Raw genomic sequence first — 24,590 nt, 5'->3', positions numbered from 1 at the left:
AGGTTTTTCACCCTATTTGAGAGCTGGAAATGGAGGAAGCATAATCAACAACATAATTGCTGATGAGCATGATGAAAAAGTCAGCAATGCACCTCAGGAAGTTCAACATGACTCCAAGATCTCATTTTTTGTAGATTAAAAGTTGGCATTATTGACACTTCTAGAGAAGCAAAAACCACAACAACAAGGTCATAATCAAATCACTACAGTACCATTTAGCCAATGTATTGCATTCATCATGTCATTAGTTACTTTTAGTCATTGCTCTTGGGTCATTAACTCAGGAGCCATTGACCATGTCTCATATTCAATTAGTGCATTTAAAAGCTTGTACCACATTAAACTTGTGCATATAAACCTACCTAATGGAACACAAATTGTCACAGATATAGCTGATCCATACATTTTACTGCCCAACTTCAATTAGTACATGCATTGTTTGTCCCAAAATTTATGTTCAATTTGATATCAATATCGAAGTTGACTAACGATATGAAATACAAGTTCATTTTTTTATGATTCCAATTGTAAGATACAGAATCCAATTTCCAAAATGAGAATTAGAGTAGTTGAACAAAGAAGGGGATTATATGCATTTGAGAATTTAAGACCAGTCACAACAATAAATGTCACATCAGCATTGTCATATATGGTCTTATCTCACAATTCTGGTAAAGATGTTTCAGAAGCAATTTGGTATATTAGACTAGGCCACATACCATCTTAGAGAATACATGTGATGCAGAAATCATATAGTTTTTTGAAAAATAAAGGTTACATTGGACCCTATGACTCATGTCAATATGCTAAACAGAAATGACTTTCTTTTTCTTCTAGCATGTTTAAGTCTGTGAATTTGTTTGAGTTAGTACACATGGATATATGGGGATACATTGGAACATTTTCTATTAGAGAACACAAATATTTCTTGACTGTATAATTGATAACAAAAGTTAAGATACTTGGATTTTTTTTCATAAAATCAAAGGCTGAGATAGCTGCTCTTGTGTAAAATTTTATACATCTTGCTTAAACACAATTCAATGTTTCTATGAAAAAGATCAGAACTAATAATGACATTGAATTCAAGTTAAACTCTTTCTATAATTCCAAAGGCATAGTGCATCAAACAACCTGTATTGAGACTCTTCAATCAAATGAAATTGTAGAAAGGAAGCATCAACACATTTTAGAAATAACTAGAACATTAATGTTTTAAGTAAACATGCCAAAGGGTTTCTGGACATATGCACCAGCACAAGCTATTCATATTTTTAATCACACACCTAGAATTCTATTACAAAATGTTTCTCCATATGAAATTTTAAAAGGAAAATTACATGAGATTGACTATATCAGGGTGTTTGGTTGCTTGGCATATGCTGCAGCCTTGACTGCTCATGGAAAGAAACTTTGATAAAGGGCCGAAAATGTGTATATCTTGGACATAAACCAGGGACAAAGGGCTATTTTCTATTTGATCTATCAACTAGGGATATTTTTCTCTCTAAAAATGTTGTTTTCTATGAAAATGTTATGCCTTTTTCATTAGATGCATTCTCTGATCCTGGTCAAGCACAAAAGCACACACCAACTAATATGCCTACTATATTCACAGATCCATTTGACATCACTTACAATACATCTTTAAAGAATCCATTGCATAACACTGTCACATGTTCACCTGCATCACAAACAAATGTTCTAGATACCATATTGCATAATCATGCATCCCATCCTGATTACATTGCTTCTGATTTAAGTGAGTTTCTAGAGCAATTAGCTCTAATTATTACTCATGATCATGCTCTCTTAGATGTATTTCTCAGAGGCTCATAATTTGAAGCCTCAGGAGTAATTCATCAAGATCACACTAGTCTTAGAAGATCAAATAGGACAAGAAGGCCTTCAACATACCTGAAGGATTTTCATTGTTTGATGTCTTTTACAACAAATTCAGCTACTCCCAATTCTTTTTTATAGTATCCTGCTTCACAAGTAATTATCTCACTAAAGACAGACCCATTAGCTAAACCCATGCATGGAGAACCTAAGAATTATGATGATGCTATTACAGATGCTAATTGGAAGTCAACCATTGATAATGAATTTCTTGACTAAAGAATAATAAGACCTGGACTTTGACTAAACTCTCTGATAGTAAAAAAGCAGTGGATTGTAAATTGGTCTTTAAACTCAAACTTAACCCGAATGGCTCCATAGGAAGGTACAAGGGGCGGCTTGTGGCCCAGGGTTTCTCTCAAACTCGTGGAGTGGACTATAAGGACACTTCAGTCCAGTGATAAAAATGAATACATTTAGACTTGTGATGGCTATTTCGGCTGTAAAGCAGTGGCATTTACACCAATTGAATGTGAACATAGCATTCCTTCATGATGATTTAAATGAAATAGTCTTCATGAATCCTATACCAGGATTACAACTTTCAGAACTAGGCTTGATTTGCAGATTGGACCACTCTCTCTATGGATTGAATCAAGTGAGTAGATAGTAGAACACTAAGCTTGCAACATCCCTCACCAGTCTGGGCTATGTACAATCCAAACATGATTACAGCATGTTTACCAAGATTAATTCAAAACATATTACTGTAATTTTGGTGTATATTGATGACCTTGTGCTAGCAGGTGATGATCTTAAGAAAATCAACCATATCAAACAGTACCTCCATAGCCTCTTCAAGATCAAAGATCTTGGTGAACTCACCTATTTTCTTAGCATAGAGATTTCCAGAGGCCAAAGGGGAATTGCCATTTGCCAACAAAAATAATGCATTGATCTTTTTATGGATTATGGCATGCTGGATGCCAAATCAGAGTCGACGCCTATGGACTACACCACACATTTATCGAAGAGCTCAAACACTGCCCTTGAATCAACTTCAGAGTATCAAAGACTTATAGGGCAACTGCTCTACCTTACCAACACTTGACCAGAGCTCTGCTATGCAGTGGCAAAACTCAGTTAGTTTCTTGATTGTGCGACAAACAAACACTTTGAGGCAGCTTTTGGGATCCTCAAGTATCTCAGGAGTGCACTAGCCATGGGTTTATTCTTCTCAACTAACAGATTTACTCCCATCAGGATTCTCTAACAGTGATTGGAGGACATGTTCTAATTCACGAAGATCGATTATAGGGTATTATTTTTATCTAGTTATTCAATCATTTCCTGAAAAAGCAAGAAACATGATACAATTGCTACATCATCGTGTGAAGTAGAATATAGGGTCCTTGTAGCAACAACCAAGGAGGCACAGTGGCTAAGTTTCATACTAGAAGAGTTGAAGGTAGATCAGAGGAGACTGATAACAATCTATGGAAATAGTCAGTCAGCTCTGCACATAGCCGCTAATCCCATCTTCTATGAATGGACAAAGCACATTAAGATTAATTACCATGATGTGTAGGATAAATGGAAAAAGGGAGTGACGAAATTGCTCCCAATTTCCATTACTGAACAAACAGCTGATATCTTGACAAAAGTCCTTGACCCCAATCCGTTTGAGCTTGTCACGCCAAACTTGGATTAATCGAGGTATCCAATTCAAGTTTGAGAAGGAGTGTTACATGATAAAGATTTCATAGTGCGACAGTTATATCAGATAAAAAAGATTAGTTAATAAACTAAAGTTAATTTGGTTATTAGTATGCTATGCAACTGGTAACCGGTGCAACAAGTCAATTATAAAGTTTAGTTAAAGATTTTTTTTCCTTTTTTTTCTTTCATAGTTGATCCTTTTTCTTATTCTTTATTTTTCTCTTGCTTCATCCCTTTTTTTCTCTTCTCTTCATATTTGAACTCACTTTACAAAGTTGATGAGAGTTATTCTATTTCATCCCTTAATTAATTTTCAAATATTGTTCAACAATAAAATTTTTTAATTATGAATTATTTTGTAGTTATTAGAAAAAGCTAATATAATCAAATTTGATAGTAGCTTTTCTTTTTCAAAAAGATTATAAATAAATAAATAATAGCGCATAATAAAATATGAAGAAAAAATTATCATACTGGAGTTCCAACAGCTACGCCACGCCTCACCGCTGTAAGGGGAAAAAAATCTGCTTTAGTTGATAGTTCACATCTCAAAATGCAATCCAATAAAGTAATTAATGCAATTTATGTTGTTTGAAATAGGCCAAAGGAGGTCTTGTAATTAGTGGCGGAGCTTCAGAAAATTTTTTGGGAGATCAAACAGGTTTTTTAACACAAAATGTATAATAATAGTAAAATTAAACTAAAATTTGGTTAAAAATATTTAGTGACCTTTTTTATCCAATAAATATATTAATTTCTTTTTAATTCTTTAACAAAAAACTTTTCTTTCTTAGAAAATTTATAAGCATGAACATATTTATGAATCAAATTCATCATATTATTAACATATTACAAGCTAAGATAAATTTTAAAAGACAATATTAATGTAAAAAATTAATTTTAAAGATATGAAATATATAGAGGTTTTTTTATATTTAAATTAAATAAATTTAATATTTATCAAAATATGTAATTCATAAAATATTTACTAATTTAAAAACAGTTACATATCTTAGGTAGTGAGATAAAATGATTATAAAAAACACAACCTGAACTCACTATCTAGAATAAGTAACCGTGTTTAAAAATAAATAAATCGATTGCATCCGAAATGTATACAAATTGCACATTTGTTCATAAATCGGATACGCGGTATCCTAGATTCGTATTATAGTATTTGTATTATTGTACTTGTATGATTACTTAGTAACGTATCTAGGGTACTAAGTACTCGATATATGAACAAATGTGCAGTTTATATGTATTTCAGGTGCAACTGATTTATTTGTTTTTAAATACTGTTACTTATCCTGGATACTGAGTCACTAGATTGTGTTTTTTATGATCTTTGTGTTTCTGTACTCGAGATATATAATCCTATTTAAATTAGTAAATACCCTACAGATTATACATTTCGATAAATATTAAATTTCACATTTCGATAAATATTAAATTTATTTAATTTAAATATGAAAAAGGCAATATATAAAATATCTCAATATTATTTCATGTTTTTTTTAAATAATTTACATTACTAAATTGCACAACAAATATTCTAAAAAAAAGAAAAGAATGATTTTTTACTTTCTTTGAAAAAATTGTGAAAAAAAGTAAGAAAAGAAGAGGAGAATATAAAACTCTACTATTTGAGCATTGTTAGAAATAAAATTTGAACCCACAATCCCATAAAAAAATAATTTTATTAAGATAGCCAAATCAACCATAAAAGGTTTTATATTATCATATGTATAATTCCTAGTTTGTAAATATTTTGGGGCTATAAGTTTCCATTGTCAATACTAAGATTCTCTTCTACCTGTGATAATTAGATTTTTTTTTTGTTTTAAATAAGTAAAAGACACTTTGAAAATAAAAAAGTAAAAAGAAACATATGGTAGTGTTTTGCCACATTTACTTACTAGAGAGAACAGTATGCATATCGGTTAAGAAACTCTGGTTGACAGTGTTTGTCGACAATGCATTTTCTGCAAAATTGGTGGTGTAATAATTAACACCAAGAAAATCAAATGAGCCCTTTACATATTCTGATTCATGTTTCTTGAACTTGGGGAGTCTGCTGCCCACTAAAGATCTCATACTCTCTGGATAGTCACCATATGTAATTGGATGAGCAAACCTGAATTTTTTTTAATTAATACTTTTCAAATAATGTTCAATTACAATTGTTTTGAGTTATAAAAACAAGGTTAAAAGTTAAGTAAACTACATAGGCTTCCAAAGTAATATATCAAGGGAATTAATTATTTACTTGTTGAGATTTTCTCTATCTTTTTTATTTTATTTTGAGTAAATTTTAAAATAACGAATGCTGATAAATTTAACTATGAATAAACTAAACTAATTTTATATTTATAAAATATGATTTATATGTGATAAAAATATTCAAATATTAATTTTGTTTATAGACAAATTTATTAATATTCTAAATTTTTATGAGAAAAACTGATAATTTTTCATCTTCCATAGATAGAAAATTAATGTTTGTTATTCATGAATCAATTTGTTAATATTCTAAATTTTTATGAATAAAAATAATAATTTATTCTTTTATTTTAATATAAGTAATATAATTAATACCATCCAAACCAAAAGTCCAGAGCCCGTTTAGCAGCTTTGCGATCAGCAGCACTATTTGATTTTGGTTCCATCCAATGAGTCACTAAGGTGATTCCAATTTGTCCTTCTTGATAAGCCTGTTTATATAAGTATATATAACCATTCATCAATTAAATTTCTTAAAGTATACAACAATTAATAACAAACAAGTAAATATATAGAACATGGCTTTTCGTTTAATTAAAAAATGCTTTAATTAAAAGATTTTTTAAATTTATATAACTCAATCTGATATAGGATATAAGTCATAATTCAGTTTATCTGTTTTAATATTGTCATAAAATTACTTCTTTTAAAAATTTATATTTATACAAAAAATATATATATAATTATATTTTTAATATGTCACTTTAAAAAAAATTCAGTTTGTTTAAATTTTTATCTAAATATTTTTCTTTATTAATTTTACCGTTTCTTTTGGTTCTAACTAACTATGAAAGGAAAAACTATCTAACTCCTGCTATAACGGTCACTTCTTGATTCTTGATTTCTTATTTAACACTACCCTTTGTCACAATTAGGTGTATCATTACAAATGGAAGAGTAATTACTGAAATCAATCTCCAAAAATTTTAAAAACAGATATTTTAGTTTCTAAAAAAATTAATACATAAATTATAATTTTTAAGATTTTATTTCGATAGATAAATTAGTTCTCAATTCATTTTTTGATAGAATAATTATCTAGATCAGTCTCTAAAAATTTTAAAAGCAGATATTTTAGTCTCTAAAAAAAATTAATACACAGATCAATCTTCAATATTTTTTTTGTCAGACATAACAGCTTCTCGTTCATTTTATTTTTACTATCTGTCGACCTTTATTATTATTAACTTAGTTTTGTACATGTAGATGATGACACTAGCATATTAATACACTCTTTTCGTTCGAAACAAGTAAAGTGAATAATGATACTTTAAAATTTAAATTAAAATATTTTCTTTTAATACAAACATGTTTTTAAAATAGAATATTTTTTATTATATTAAATACAAAAATATCAAATAATTTCAACCTTAAATTTTTTATAGAATAATCTCTAATAATTTTATTAAATATTATTATTATTATTGACGAAAAAAAATATTGGAGATTGATTTGTATCTTAATTTCTTTGGGGACTAAAATGTCTGCTTTTAAAATTCTTGGGGACTGATTTGGGTAATTACTCTGTCGGAAAATGAATTAGGGACTGATTTGTCTGCTGGAGTAAAATCTTGGGGATTGATCTGTGTATTAAATTTTGTTGGGACTAAAATGTCCATCTTTAAAATCCTTAGGGACTGATTTGGGTAATTACTCTAAATAGAATAAACTTCCAAAATGATACCTAATAATTTATATCACTAACAAAAAAACTCCGAAAAATGCTAACGATAAATAAGGTTACGAAAGATTTAAAAACACAACAAAAGGAACTATATATTAAATATATATTAAAAAAAGGATTTTAGAGATCATATTTTGATATAAATTTTTGTAATTATTATTAGAAAAATAAGATCTTTTCATTCTTAAAATTTGTTAATTTTATGTTGATGAGTTTGGAAAACTCAGATTTATTTTGATGATGAACAAACATTATTGAAATGATTGATTGCAAAATTATTAATTATGATTTTCATATAACATGTGTTGATTAATAATTTTGCTATGCAAGTGTTTAATATTGGGCCGAAAATGAAATTCTGGTGCAAGCCCAATATACTTATAAACTTTCAGCCCTGATGTTAAAATGATCATAGTGGCTGAAATAATGTGTTGTTAATTGGGCCAGCAATTATGATACAAGCCCAAATTAAATGTCTTGATACAGGACCAAAACTTGCTTGGTCCGAAATCAAAAGGAAATGGGTACAATGCACTTCTTTAACTAAAACCCATTTCTTTAAACATGTTACAAGCTTCCAACGGAATTCACTTTTAGTGGAATTCAAAATTTCACTAAAGTAAATTGAATACATGCATGGGAACTATGAGAGAGAAAGTGTGAATGACATGATTGATTGTATTGAAGATGCACGCTACTCAGTATAGAGGAAAAACTCCATTTCATTTAATTTATTCTATTTCAAAACTTCTTTAATTTATTCTATTTCATTTAATTGCTTTCCTTTCAAACTCCATCTTCTCTCTCATTTCTTTCTTTCTTTCGGTCAATATCCAGTAAGCCGTGGAAGCTACTTTAAGCTACCAAAAGTAAAGAAAAGCACGTCTCAAGACCATCATGATGATGGCAAGAAAATATAACAAAATAAAAGTATGTTGTAGCTGAGATTGTCACAAAAAATGGTAAGATTTGGTGAGGTAATCTCGAGCTCTTCATAGCCAAAAAGAAAGAAGAAGATTCGGCCAGCAAGAAGTAAATCCTTGGAGGTATGGCTTGTCTCTGATTCTGCTCAACCACCACAGGAAGTAGCTAGAGTGGCGAAATGATGGAAGAGGCAGAGATTGGAGCAGATGAAGTCATCATCATCATGAAGCATCAAGGGCCAGAAATTTATCTTGGAGAGCAAGCCAAGGATGGAGAGCTCGAATTGATGAAGAGTGATGACCAAGGAAGAACTAGAGGTATTTGCATGTTGGGTTTTGCATGAGTTATCTCTTCTCTCTCTGTGGCTGAACCGGTTCTGTTTTGAAGGAAAAGAAGTTAAGCTTGGTTTTGGTTTCAATTGTGAAGGCTTCTCCTCTCTATAAAAGGGGTGAATAGTCACGGTTTGATTCAAGGAGTTAGAAGTAAGCAGTGAGAGTGCAAGGCACAGGATTCTCATAGCTACCTGAACTTACAGATTTTCTTCTCCTTCAATGTATTCTGTTTTGTATTTTTCTGTTTAATTTTATCATGTCTTGAGTCTCATGGAAAAAGGCAAACAGTGAGGTTTGTATGAAAAAGCCATAGAGCAGAAAAAGGCAGAGAGTGCAAAATTAAAAGAAAAAGCCATAGATGTCTTAGAGTTCCTTTGTACGTCTATGTTGTGTTTCATGATTCTGTGGGAATTCCCTTGTAAGTTGGGTTAGCACTTTACAGTTTGTAATCAGGATGATTATAGTAAAATTCCATCATAGTTGTGATGAAGACTGGATGTAGGTTGCATTGCACTTAGCAGCTGAGCTAGGATATATCTGGGTGTAATCTTCTTTCTCTACTACTCCATTTCTGTTTCTACTGCACAGGAGCTAAAACCAAAAATATCTCATGCCAAGTGACGAGACAAAAAATAAAAAGTCTCGTGGCTAGGGACGAAACAAAAACAGAAAAGTCTCCTCAAAGACTAGAAAGCGTAATCAAGCAAAAATGGGGCTAAGATTCAACTCCTCCTTCTCTTAACTACTGAAACCATCAATTGGTATCAGAGCTTGGTCTCAAAGAGATCAAGCTTTGTAGGTTGGAGAAAAGATCCTCATGGCAGAAAGCAGTGGCTCAAATCTGGTGTCTTACAACCTTACAGAAGGACAGTCAAGCAACAGACCGCCTCTTTTCAATGGGAAAAACTATACCTATTGGAAGGAGAGAATGAAGATTTTTGTGCAAGTAGTAGACAACAGACTATGGAAAATTATCCTAGAGAGTCCTCAATTTCCAATCAACACAAGTGCGGAAGGAGTAGTCACTCTTAAACCGGAAGCAAGCTGGACCGAAGAAGATAGAAAGAAAGTAGAGCTAAATGCCAAGGCTGTAAATTTACTCAACTGTGCTATCAGCTTCGAGGAGTACCGACGGGTATCACGATGCACAACGGAAAAGAAAATCTGGGACAAGTTGCAAATCACTCATGAAGGAACCACCATTGTAAAGAAGACTCGGATAGACATGTTAAACAGGGAGTATGAAATGTTTGCAATGAAGGAAGGAGAATCTATTGATGAACTGTTCGAACGGTTCAACACCATCATTGTTGGCTTGGATGCTATGGGAATAACACATTCCGATCTGTGCTTGTGAGAAGAGTGCTGAGATGTCTCACTAAAGAGTGGGAAACAAAAGCTTTAATTATCTGTGAGAGCAGCAGCCTTGATTCCATAACATTTGATGATTTGAGAGGAAACCTTCTTGCTTTTGAAAACACTTATTTAGAAAAGGAGTCAAAAAAGAAATGAATTGCTTTTTCTTCTGTAACTAACCCCCTGGATGATGAATCCAGTGATAACTCCTCTAAAAATAAATTTGTGTTGTTTGCCAAAAAATTCAGGAAAATGGTGAAGTTCAAAGGCAAAGGCAGCAGCTCAAGAAAAATGAAGAAAGACCTTAGCAAAGTAACTTGTTACAACTGCAAGAAAATGGGACACTTCAAATCTGACTGTCCTAAGTTAAAGAAGGAAGAGAAGCAAAAAAGGGGGAAGAAGAAGGGTCTGATGGCATCATAGAGAGACTTGGAAAATGACTCAGACAGTGATGAAGAATCTGAGACCAAGTCACAGCCTTGTCTCATGGCAAATCATATAGATCAGGTATTCTTTCAAAACCCTGATACTAAAGACCTTCATCTTATGATAGATCACCTCTCTAAAAAAATAAGATGCTTTCTTCTTGATAATCAAGATCTTGAACAACAAATTACCATCCTTAAAACTGAAAATGATTTTCTCAAAGAAAAGCTAAGGGAGGCCAAAACTGCTTGTGATATTGTGGAAGAAAATAAGCAGTTGAAAGCTCAACTTAGAAGTTGTGAAAGTGATCATTCGATAGTTGCATATGTAAACTGTTTTAAGGAAAATGAAGAGTTGCTGAAAAAGGTTAAAAGTCTTGAAAATGACTTAACCAAATTTACTCAAAGTTCTGAAAATTTAAATCAAATATTGGCTAGTCAAAAACCACTCTTTGATAAAGCTGGTTTGGGGTTTTATAAATCTGATAAGAAACCTTCCTTTAAAGATAGATCTTCTTCATCTAATGACACAATGTTTCAAGATCCCACCTACTTTAACAAAACAGCAACTCCAAGGTTTTGTAGGTTATGTAACCGAAGCGGTCATTTTTCCGTTCAGTGTTTCTTTGGTGAAAGAATGATTGGTGATAAAGTTTACAAAGTTATTTTTTATTACAATGATTTGGGACATAGGAGATGGTTTAACGTGAAAGGATCCAAGAAAATTTGGATACCTAAGGTCACTTGAGCTTATTTTGTAGGTATGTCTAGCATCCAAGAGGAAGAAAAATATGTGGTACATGGACAGCGGATGCTCTAGGCATATGACCGAAAAGACAACTTTCTTCATAAAGCTTGATGAATATGATGGATGACTTGTTACTTTCGGTGATGATGGTAAAGGAAAGATAGTGGCCGTTGGAAAAGTTGGTAAAAGCTTCCCAAATGATGTTCTTCTTGTAAATGGTTTGAAACATAATTTACTTAGTGTAAGTCAATTGTGTGATTTAGGATTTGAAGTTATTTTTAGAAAGTTTGTGTGTTTAGTTGTTTGTGAAAAAACTGGGGATATTCTTTTTGATGCTAAAAGATGCAACAATGTGCATGGATTAACTCCTGAGGACTTGAAAGAACAAAATGTAACATGTTTTACATCTTTTGAATCTGAAAAATGGCTATAGCATAGAAAGTTGGGTCATGCTAGCATGTACCAAATTTCTAAGCTAGTAAAGAAAAATCTGGTTAGAAGAATTCCTAAAATCAAATTTGATAAGGATCTTACTTGTGATGCTTGTCAATTAGGCAAACAAGTTAAATCCTCTTTTAAACCAAAAGATGGAATTTCAATCAAAAGGCCATTGGAAATGTTACACATTGATCTTGTTGGTCCAACAAGAACTCAAAGTTTAGGAGGTAAACACTATGGTTTAGTGGTGGTAGATGATTACTCTAGATTTGGTTGGGTACTTTTTCTTGCTCACAAAAATGATGCTTTTCATGCTTTCTCAACCCTTTGCAAGAAAATTCAAAATGAAAAAGATTTAAAAGTGGCCCACCTAAGAAGTGATCATGGAAAAGAATTTGAAAACCAAGACTTTTGAAAAATTCTGTGATGACTTTGGAATTACTCATAATTTTTCATGCCCTAGAACACCCCAACAAAATGGGGTTGTTGAAAGAAGGAATAGAAGCCTTCAAGAAATGACTAGGGCTATGTTATGTGAGAATGAGGTTCCTAAATTTCTATGGGCTGAAGTTGTAAATACAACATGCTATATTTTGAATAGGACAATAATTAGAAAATGGTTGAAAAGAACTCCTTATGAGCTATGGAAAGGAACCCTTCTAAATCTTAAGTACTTTCATGTTTTTGGATGCAAATGTTTTGTGCTTAACAACAAAGAAAATCTTGGTAAGTTTGATCCAAAATCTTATGAAGGAATATTTGTTGGATACTCTACCACTAGCAAGGCCTATAGGATTTATCTCAAAGAACATAGAACTATAGAGGAATCCATACATGTCACTTTTTGTGATTCTAACTTAATTCCCAGTACCGTGATAGATAATGATTCAGATTGTGAAAAAACTAGAACAAGTAAAGAAAATCCCAAGTCTGCCCAAATTGAAGAATCTACCAGTCCAGATTTGTCTCGTCAGATTGAAGGAGACATTTCCATTTTGTCTCCTAAGCCAGCACGAGAAACTGAAACAGTGAAACCAACAGAAACTCATCAAAGCTCAACACCACAAAGGAAGCCTAGAGAATGGAAGTCTATGAGGGGTTATCCTCATGACTTCATCATTGGTGATCCCTCCCAAGGAGTGACAACAAGATCCTCAACCAAAAGACAATCCGAACCAAGCAACTTTGCACTCTTGTCACAAATGGAGCCCAACAATGTCAAAGAAGCTCTTGAAGATCCATCATGGGTCAAAGCCATGCAAAAGGAGCTTGCTCAATTCGACAAGAATGAGGTTTGGACACTTGTACCTCATTCGAATGGTAAGAAAGTTACGGGTACTAAGTGGGTATTTAAAAATAAACATGGTGAGGATGGACAAGTTGTTCATAACAAGGCTAGATTAGTGGCCCAAGGTTACGATCAAGAAGAGGGTATAGATTTTAATGAGTCTTTTGCTCCGGTAGCTAGAATGGAAGAAATTAGATTGCTTCTTGCCTATGCTGCCCATAAGGGTTTCAAAATGTTTCAAATAGATGTTAAATGTGCTTTTCTTAATGGCTTTATTGATAGAGAAGTGTATGTGGCACAACCCCCCGGTTTTGAACATAAAGATTTTCCAAATCATGTTTTCAAACGAACTAAGGCTCTTTATGGTCTTAGACAAGCTCCAAGAGCTTGGTATGAAAGGATTAGTGCCTTCTTATTGAAAATCAATTTCAAAGGGGTACCACGGACACAACTTTATTCATTAAAGCATCTAATGATTATATTCTTCTAGTTCAAGTTTATGTGGATGATATTGTGTTTGGATCGACCAATGAGTCCTTGTGTGAAGAGTTTGGAAAACTCATGACTAGTGAGTTTGAGATGAGTTTAATAGGAGAGCTAACTTTCTTTCTTGGCCTCCAAATTAAACAAACTCCTAGTGGTACTTTTATTCACCAAGGAACGTATGCAAAAGAGCTTATCAAAAAGTTTGGCCTAGAAAATTCTAAACCAATGGAAACACCAATGCATCCAAACACTAAACTTGAAAAAGATGATGATGGGAAAGATGTGGATAAAACACAGTATAGAGGAATGATTGGTTCACTAATGTATCTTACATCCTCTAGACCGGATATTGTTCAAAGTGTGAGTGTATGTTCAAGATTTCAATCTCACCCAAAAGAATCATATCTTTCGGCTGTTAAGCGCATCATTAGATACATTAAGGGAACAAGTGATTATGGCTTGTGGTATCCAAAATCTGATGACTTTTGTGCAGTAGGGTTTTGTGATGCAGATTATGCGGGAGATAGAGTGGATAGAAGGAGCACCTCCGGCATGTGTTGCTTCCTTGGAAGCTCACTCAACATGTGGTCAAGCAAAAAACAAGCCACAGTAGCTCTATCCACAGCTGAAGCTGAATATATATCCGCATCTACATGTTGCTCACAATTAATTTGGTTAAAAACACAGTTGGAAGATTACAAATTAAAGATCAATAGTATACCATTATTTTGTGATAACATGAGTGCTATAAATATTTTAAAAAATCCTGTTTTGCACTCAAGAACAAAGCACATTGAGATCAAATATCATTTTATTAGAGAACATGTGCAAAAGGGTACTATTGATATTCAATTTGTAAAATCTGAAGATCAACTTGCTGACATTTTTACAAAACTCCTCTGTGAAGATAGATTCTGCTCATCAAGAAAAAGTTTGGGAATGATTGAACTTGTTTCTATTGATAATTTGTGAAATTCTGATTCTACCTAGTTTTGTCTCATAGGAATGGACGAGATAAAAACAAGAATGATGGAAGGGATGTGATCAAGGGAGAAGCTGCGTAGATTTTAATTCTAGTGGGCCACACAAAATCTCCTTGACCCCACTCTGACCGTTTTGTTAGTTTTCCTCTATGAAGATCAAAATCTCTCTTTGTTGTCTTATCAAATCTTATTGGAAGTGGTTATTGTCAAATCAAATCTTTCTCTTCACCTAATCCCTTGATTCTAGGAAACCACCTTTCAATTTATTTCAAATAAAAGAGAAACCTCTTGGTTAATAACCGCGCCATAATGATCATTAACTTCCTCCACTATCTCTTTCCAATCAACATTTAATGCCCTCTAACTCCTCCACTCACCTCACCTTCGGCTATCACTTCATCTTCCATTCCCATTCTTTCCCTTCACCATGAAAAAGAAAACTGCACTTAGAAGAAGTGGCCGAACCCCCATTCCAAAAAGTCTACCTTTTTTATCACCTCAAACTCGCACCCATATCCACCTTCATTCCACATCCTCTTCTACTCATACACCCTTCGAAAAAGACCGAAACTATGCGCCGGAAAGTCATTGCTCGGAAAACTTCAAGGAGAGGAAAGACAGGAAAGGACAAGCAACCGAGTGTTGAAGAAGATGAAGAGGAATCACACACCTCACCCTCTCCATCACCATACAAAAACTCCACTCCACATGCATCCAGAAAAAGCTCTCAGAAGACGATAAATTTTGTGTTACATGATACTAGAGAACCTGCAAATTTGGAATCACTAGAATTCAAGAACAAATTTCACAAAACCCACTCACATTTTGATCCCTCTCGGTTCTACTCTTGTGCCTTCTACGAATTTCACAAAGAGGTTTTGCTGAAACGTCATCTCTGCCCATCATACCTGGTGAATCTTGAAAATCTGGCCACCAAAGGAATTAACTTTTCTTCTCTGTTCGATGCCCTGAAGTAGACCCCATTGGTTCACATCCAGAAACTTGTTTACCCGGGGCTGGTCCGGGAATTCTATGCGAACATGCATTTGATAGATGGCTCAATTCATTCTTACGTCAAGCGTGTTTACATGACTCTCAATCCTCAAACCATAAGCGCTGCTCTTGGGTACGAGGATGAAGGACCAAAAGTTTACATGATTGATAAATGGGATGATCAGGTTGGAGTCGCACAGCAAACTGTCTTGCAACACATATGTGCAAATCTTTCTGGATTAGATGGATTAATCCCAACCCATCGAGCACTCGGTCCTGAGAACTCACTATTGCACCAGATCATCACTCATATCCTCACTCCACAAAGTGGTTCTCACCATAGAGTAATAGTTTCTGACTCCATTATTCTCTTTGCCCTTGTTACTTCTTCTCCAATTTCATTTGCTTATATTATGATACGTCATATGTGGGAAGCAGTTAAAAGTACTAAAAAGGCTAATCTTCCTTATGGAATGTTCCTCACATGTATCTTTGAGTATTTTAAGGTTGATTTATCTAATGAAGCTATTGAGAACAATGATTCAATGATTAAAGGAGGAGGAGTTTCGGGTAAGAAAAGTAAGCGCTCCATGCCCTCCGAGCCGTCACTCAACGATCTTGAAAGTCGTCCCCCTGAACCATCCAAAGTGACTGCATCCATCAGGGAAGTTATTAATGAATTTCTCAACATGTCAAAGTTAATGGTTCAATCCCACAAGGCTGCCCAGAAGTTAGCATATGAAAATGAAAAGGCCTGGAGGAAATGTCACGAAAGGGTGGGCTTCATGGTTCAAAGCTTTGAGGATGAGATGGGGACAGAGGATAAAGAAGAAGATTCTGACTCAGAGTTCAATCTTTCAGACGATTGATGACTGTTTCTTTGCTTTCATTTGATATTGGCATCTTTAGGCTCAATCTTATTTTGTAGAGACATGACTTGATACTCACTGCTCTATGACACTTTGACACACATTTCGCATTTTATTATGGATATTTTGTTGTGCTGCCAATACTTTTCTTTGCAGGTGTCCCTTGATGACAAAAGGGGGAGGAAAATGACTCCAAAATTGAAACTGAAAAACAGGGGATGAAACTCTTTTTGAGAGTTCATGATCACCTCTGTTGATGATTGATAATGCATGCTTATAATGCATTTGGCTCATGATGTTTGATAGTATATTTGGTTTATCCTGATTGTTGCCATTATTTGATGTGTGTTTACCTTGGTAAAATGTGTGTTTACTGTGTTTATAATACATTTGACTTACCTTGATAAAATGATCTATGTTGGATTTATTTTTGGCAGTTCCTTTAGGTCTTAATGATGAAAATTGATGTGTTTGGAAAGACTATATCATGATTGAAAAATATTTTTCTTACCAAGATTGCTCTGATTTATTGGAAAATATTTTTTAACCAATTTGAACAGCAAGTCTTTCTTCAAAAACAAATTTTGTTTGATTATGTTGTGTTTGAGCAGAAAATCAATTTATGATATCAAATGAGTTTTGATTATCAATTCAACTCTGCTCATAAATCAAGCATTTAACATCATGTAATGAATATGCTAAATAATATTGTTACTTGAAGCTTGATTAAAATGTTATAGGTTAGTGCTTCCCTTGGTAAAAATAGCACATATTAAGGGGGAGCCATGTGACAATTAGAAAGGGGGAGAAATTCAAAAATTCAAAGGGAGTATTCTTTACTCAATCTTAAATTTCTTTCCATTTTAATTTTAATAATGTTTGTCATCAAGGGGGAGATTGATGAGTTTGGAAAACTCAGATTTATTTTGATGATGAACAAACATTATTGAAATGATTGATTGCAAAATTATTAATTATGATTTTCATATAATATGTGTTGATTAATAATTTTGCTATGCAGGTGTTTAATATTGGGCCGAAAATGAAATTCTGGTGCAAGCCCAATATGCTTATAAACTTTCAGCCTTGATGTTAAAATGATCATAGTGGCTGCAACAATGTGTTGTTAATTGGGCCAGCAATTGTGATACAAGCCCAAATTAAAAGTCTTGATACAAGACCAAAACTTGCTTGGTCCGAAATCAAAAGGAAATGAGCACAATGCACTTCTTTAACTAAAACCCATTCCTTTAAACATGTTACAAGCTTCCAACAGAATCCACTTTTAGTGGAATTCAAATTTTCACTAAAGTAAATTGAATACATGCATGGGAACTATGAGAGAGAAAGTGTGAATGACATGATTGATTGCATTGAAGATGCACGCTACTCAGTATAGAGGAAAAACAACTCATCACATTTAATTTATTCTATTTCATTTAATTACTTTCCTTTCAAACTCCATCTTCTCTCTCATTTCTTTCTTTCCTTCGGTCAATATCTAGGAAGCCATGAAAGCTACTTTAAGCTACCAAAAGGAAAGAAAAGCACGTCTCAAGACCATCATGATGATGGCAAGAAAACATAATAAAATAAAAGTATGCTGTGGCTGAGATTGTCACCAAAAATGGTAAGATTTGGTGAGGTAATCTCGAGCTCTTCATACACAAAAAAAAAAGAAGGAGATTCGGCTAGCAAGAAGGAAATCCTTGGAGGCATGGCTTGTCTCTGATTCTGCTCAACCACCACAGGAAGTAGCTAGAGTGGCGAAGTGATGGAAGAGGCAGAGATTGGAGCAGATGAAGTCATCATCATCATGAAGCATCAAGGGCCAGAAATCCATCTTGGAGAGCAAGCCAAGGATGGAGAGCAAGGCACAGGATTCTCATAGCTACCTGAGCTTATAGATTTTCTTCTCCTTCAATGTATTCTATTTTGTATTTTTCTATTTAATTTTGTCATGTCTTGAGTCTCATGGAAAAAAGCAAACAGTAAGGTTTGTATGAAAAAGCCATGGTGCAGAAAAAGGCAGAGAGTGCAAAATTAAAAGAAAAAGCCATAGATGTCTTAGAGTTCTTTTGTACGTCTATGTTGTGTTTCATGATTCTGTGGAAATTCCCTTATAAGTTGGGTTAGCACTTTACAGTTTGTAATCAGGATGATTATAGTAAAATTCCATCATAGTTGTGATGGAGACTGGATGTAGGCTGCATTGCACTTAGCAGCTGAACCAGGATATATCTGGGTGTAATCTTCTTTCTCTACTACTCCATTTCTGTTTCTACTGCACAGGAGCTAAAACCAAAAATATCTTGTGCCAAGTGACGAGACAAAAATAAAAATTCTCGTGGCTAGGGACGAGACAAAAATAGAAAAGTCTCCTCAAAGACCAGAAAGCGTAATCAAGCAAAAAGGGGTCTAAGATTCAACCCCCCTTCTCTTAGGTACTGAAACCATCATATGTCAATTGAATTATTTTTAAAAGTTTTTCATTGTGAATTACCATATTTTTTTGAAAAATAAAAAGAAAAATCTAGAGATCAAATTTTGTTTTGAATTTTTTTGTGCACCTTCTAAATATTTATTCAAATGTTGGCACAAAAATTTAAATCAAATAGATAAACCGTTTGCTGAATACAAAAAATTTTTGTCACTTACAAAAATTATAATAATTATTAGTTATTTTTGTTGTATTTTCAAATCATTCAAAGGTTTTTTTGTCGATAACGTCTTTTAAAAACTTTTTTGTCAGCAGATAAATCTTTTGGGTACTAAATTAGTAGTTAACCTTTATAAATATCATTTAATTTGCTATTCTGATCATGAATAAGGCGATGATTCTCAAATTGGGCCATGCAGAACCAAGTCCAAGTGAGGATGTGTCAGCATCAATTCCTTTAGAGAAGTTAATTACAAATGATGAACACATGGCAGTGGATCTGATTGATTAGAGACCAAGAAAGAGCGTAAGAATGAGAGCTATTAATAAGAAGTTAGGAGGCTATGATTGATAGCGCATAGTGGTACCATTCCTCTCTAACAAATTTTGTTTCCTTTCCCTCAATTCCAGCTACTAATCTTCTTTCTCATTCTTTACTTTCTTTCTTCTTTCTGATCAGGTCCTTCAAACACTAACAAAACCAAATGACTGATGCTTGATTTTTCTTGTCAATTCCTTCTACTATACTCTTTCCTTATTTTTTGTTAATTTTTACTATTTCTGCTGCTATACTACTGTTACATTGGGTTAATTCCCTCTAATATTGCACCACTTCTTATTATACACATCAAATATATAAAATTCATCTTTTCACCCTCACATTTGGTGCTTTCATTTTATCATGGTTGTTGTTGATAACACATACATGAGGAGTTTGGAGGCAAACATTAAATGCTGGTTCAAGATGATTGAAAGAAGTAACCGATGAAAATCTCACTGAGCGTGCCAGAGCTAATAGGGTGACTAATCTAAAATTTGATGCAATCCAATCCTCTCTAAACCAACTGATTCAGGATCGATCTCGGAACAGATCTCCATCACAGGAGCAAACCCATGTTTTGAACTCAGGACATAACCCATCGTCTCGTCTCCCACAATATCAGAGGGAGAATTTTGACTTACTGAAATTTGATGGCATGAACGTGTTAGGATAGATTTTCTCATTGGATCAGTACTTTGATTTTTTCAAAGTGACAGAGGAGGAAAGAATCGCAATCGCCACTATTCACTTGTCGGATACCGCCATTCCCTAGTTCTAGATGTCACAACATACATCCCAATTTTGCTCTTGGACGCAATTGAAGCGAGTTATTAAATTGGAATTCGAACCATCCTTATTTGAATCTCCACGAGAGCTATTATTCAAGCTGCAACAAACTACCTCAGTTAGTGACTATTATGCTGAATTTGTTGCATTAACTAATCGTACTAGCATTCATCTCCCTGATGCCTTGTGAGATTGTTTCATTAGTAGCTTGAGACAGGACGGGAGGAAGGTTAAAGCTCAGTGCCCCCATCCCTAATGAGGGCTCTAACCTTGGATCGCTTATATGAAGATAAGTTTACTTCGACACCTAGAACCCAGTATGACCCTTCAAATTACAAATCACCAGCGACCACCATGTCGCCCACTTATTCAATACGCACCCCAAACCATAGCAATTTGCCTCTACCTCTACCAACGCCACAACAACGTCCTTTTCCTGCACTAACAAACCCCCAATTCGAAGATTAAGCCCAACAGAAATCCAAAGCAAACATGAGAAGGGATTGTGTTATTGGTGCGATGAAAAATTTTTAGCCTCTCATAAATGTTCCAATTACCAATTCACGTTGTTACAACTAGAAAGTGAGGATGATTTGGCTCTTGAAGGGGTTCAAGCTGGAAATCAACTAGTGGATGATGGTGATGACATAATGCCGCAGCTAGAATAACAAATGCTAGAGCATCATTTTTTATACAATGCCATGCTTGATACTAATGGTCTGGCAACACTTCACATGACAGCTTCAATTGGTAGCTTAGAAATGCAAGTGCTGTCACATGAAGGGAGCTCGTATAGCTTCATCCAACCATAAATTGCTAGGTTTATGAATCTCCCTTTGACAGTTGAAAGTTGAGTTCCTTCTCTGAATATGAATTTTCAGGGGGTGCAAAGTGACAATTCTGGATGTCTATTTATTGAATGTGGTTGGTAGGAATTTGGTTTTGGGCACTATATGCCTTAAGAAGATTTATATGCCCATATTATGGACTATGATGCTGGATTCATCAAATTCATACACGAGGGAAAATTTATTATCATTTTTGGATAACACAATCCTTTACCACTCCCAGCTCAATATAATCATATTCAGAAATTGGTGACTGCAAACTCTACTGCTGAAGCATTCACACTGAAACTACAACCAACTGTCAAGGATGAGTTACTTGCCCTACAGCTCCCAGAGAACTTACAATAAAAATTAGTAGTGTTGCTTTACACCTATGCATCCGTGTTCGCTTAGCCAACAGGTCTACCACCTCAACGTTCCCACGATCATAGCATCCTTTTGGTGCAAGGGGTTAACCTAGTGAAGCCAAGGTCGTACCGATATCATCATAGTCAGAAATCTCAAATAGATCCTATGGTCCAAGATATGTTATAGCAAGGTATCACCCAACCTAGTAAGAGTCAGTTTTCTTCCCCAATTCTTCTATTGAGAAGGATAGTTCATGGCACTTTTGCATTGATTATCACACTCTGAACGGTGCCACTATTATAAAAAGCTTTTTCAAACCCACGGTAGATGAGTTACTGAATGAATTGTTTGGTGCCATTGTGTTTTCTAAGCTTGATATGCATTCGAGTTATCACCAAATTCTAGTTCGACTTGAAAATCACTTCAAAATAGCCTTCAAACACGTCGAGGGCTCTATGAGTGGTTAATCATGCCGTTTGACTTAACTAATGTGCCTGCCACATTCCAAAGTCTCATGAACAATGTCTTTCAATCGTATTTAAGGAAGTTATTTTTGGTCTTCTTTGATGATATACTTATATATAGCCCCTCTTGGCATGAGCATCTTAGTCAGCTGGAAAAGGTATTAAAAGCTGCTGTAACAAGAGAGTCTATTTGCTAAACTTTCCTAGTGTCTTTTCGGGGTGGCGACGATAGATTATTTGGGCCACATGATTTTCCAAAAATGGTGTGCATATGGAGTCGAACAAAGTGTGTGTTGTGATGGAGTGGCCACAACCTTCTAATCTAGGAAGCTCTGGGGTTTTCTTAACATCACCGGTTAGGCACTTTATTAAAGGGTATGTGTCATTAGCAGTTTCCTTGACGAATTTGTTGAAGAAAGATGCTTTTGCTTCGAACGATTACGTCGCATCAAGCTTTGACCTTAAACTTGCCAATGAATCTCGACCAATTTTGGCCTTGCCTAACTTTGACTTACCATTCCAGTTAGAGATCGATGCTTCTAGTATGGGTATAGGGGTTGTGCTGTCCCAAGGCAACCAACCTATAGCTTTTTTTTTCTCCCAAAAATTTTTCTTCATTGATGTTGAGACAGTAAAATTATATTCACAAATTCTATGATATTACCAAGGTCGTGGCAAATTTAGACACTACTTAGTTGGTAAGAAGTTTATTATTCAAAAATTTCATAAGAGCCTCAAGTCTTTATCAGAGAAAGATTTGCATAATCGAGAACAATATTGTTGGTTGCATAAGCTTTTGGGCTATGATTTTGATATACAGTATGAAATAGATCTTGAGAATGTTCTGGGTGATGCACTTTCTTGTTGCTATTTGGCTATTTCATCTAGCCCAATATCAGATTGGTTGGACACATTGAAGAATGACATCGAGCTGGATGAGAACCTAAAGGCCATTCGTGTACAATGTAGCAATAATATGTTGGAGGATCCAAATTATAGCTGTAAGAATGGTATTTCACTGTGGCGTAATTGAGTTGTCATTCCAACCAAGAGTAGCCTTATCAAGTTAATTTTATAGGATTATCATGATAGTGATGTTGGCGGTCATGTTGCGCTTACTAAAATAGTGGAGCGAATATGTTCTTTCTTTTATTGGCCAAATATGCAATAGAATATTCGCCTTCATGTCCTTTCTTATTCCATTTGTCAAAAGGCAAAAGTGGAGACTAAGCTACCCGTTGGATTGTTATACCCATTACCAATTTTGTCTCAGGTGTAAGTTGATATTTGCATGGATATTTTATCATGGTGGTGATATATCGGTTGACCAAATTTTCCCACTTCATCCCCTTAAACATGACTTTGATAGCAAAATGGTTGGTGAAGCTTTTGTAAAGAATGTTGTGAAGCTTCATGGATTTCCACAGTCAATTGTCTCTAACAGTGATAAGGTGTTTGTATATAAATTCTGGCAACAATTATTCAAACTCCCAGAAATAAGGTTGATGATGAGCTCCACATATCACCCTCAATCGGATAGTCAAAGTAAAACCTTGAACAAGTCTCTTGAAATGTATTTGAGATGTTATTATTTTGAGCATCTAAAGAAATGGTTAGAAATGCTTTCATAGGATGAATTTTGGTACAACATGTCATTTCATATCAGCATTTGGATGACTCCATCAAAACTTTGTATGGAAGAGAACCACCTACTGTGGTTCATTATGAATTTTTTCCTATTGATGAGCCATCATTGCAAAAGATGCTATTATAGCGGGATAAGCTCTTAGAAACCTTAAAACAGAACCTCATTCGAACTTAACAATTTATGAAAGCTTTCGCTGATAGATATCACTGACAAGTTGAATTGTACGAGGATGACCTGATTTTGGTGAAATTACAACCTTATTGGTAGCATTCGATTGCTTTAAGTATTAAACCACTCTTCCACCTTAGCTAATGACAATAATAAAGACGTCTCACGGTCCACAAATTCAGCCTAATAGAATACACAAATTCAATTATAATTTTAGTCTTTATTATCTTATCTTATCTTTATCCTTATCTTATCTTTATCCTTATCTTATCTTTATTTGCTTTTATCTTTTATAGTCCAATGCTCTATATATACTTAGTTTTACCTTCATAGTTTTACGATTTTCAATCAATCAACAATCAATAAAATTTTTTCATCTTTTCTTTTCTTTCATTATTCTTTCACAATTTTATTATCTTTGCGTACCCTTTATGTACTCTTTCCGTTTTATTATGGTATCAGAGCTCCTCTTGAGCTCTGCTGACATCCATGGATAAACCAACCAATTCAGATCTTAAACCCCTTCAACCTCCCCTCCCACTATGAATAATCAATCTCCCTACTCTGTCCTAGGTCAAGAAGAAAGGGCACACCAGCAACTTCATCCGGAGCCTCCTTTTGACCTTTCATCAGCCCAACACTTTTCTTTCATGGCATTTTCTTCCAATAAAGAATCTCGTCCTTCAAACCAACTTGAGCTTTTGTCAAGTCCAACTACTCATTATCTTTGTTCTTTCAATATTTTTTCTATTGTTAAAAATTTTTCAAATTGAGATTCAATCTTGAACACTTGGATCATTGATTCTGGTGCCACAGATCACATTGCATCAAATTTGTCTTGGTTTATTTCTTACACACAAATTTCTCCTATTATTGTTCATTTACCAAATAGTTCTTTTTGATGTTCTTTATTTACCTCCTTTCAACTTTAATATTATCTCCATCTCAAAAATTACTTCAGCACTCATATGTGAACT

General features: G+C 34.2%; 1 protein-coding gene across 1 annotated transcript in view; it reads right to left on the bottom strand.

The window, feature by feature from the left end:
* Positions 1-24,590, bottom strand: part of LOC107458924 (vicianin hydrolase) — a 39,605-nt gene that overhangs the window by 3,110 nt on the left and 11,905 nt on the right. Inside the window, exons 8-10 of the mRNA XM_016077138.3 lie at positions 6,160-6,275; positions 5,481-5,698; positions 4,036-4,067 (exon numbers count right to left, since the gene is read on the bottom strand). Coding sequence (XP_015932624.1) covers positions 4,036-4,067; positions 5,481-5,698; positions 6,160-6,275 — 366 coding nt within the window. The remainder of the gene's footprint in view (positions 1-4,035; positions 4,068-5,480; positions 5,699-6,159; positions 6,276-24,590) is intronic.

Source organism: Arachis duranensis, chromosome 7 (genome assembly GCF_000817695.3).
Source record: "Arachis duranensis cultivar V14167 chromosome 7, aradu.V14167.gnm2.J7QH, whole genome shotgun sequence".
In the NCBI taxonomy this organism is placed as follows: Eukaryota; Viridiplantae; Streptophyta; class Magnoliopsida; order Fabales; family Fabaceae; genus Arachis; species Arachis duranensis.
This window is presented reverse-complemented; position numbering and strand designations above follow the sequence as displayed.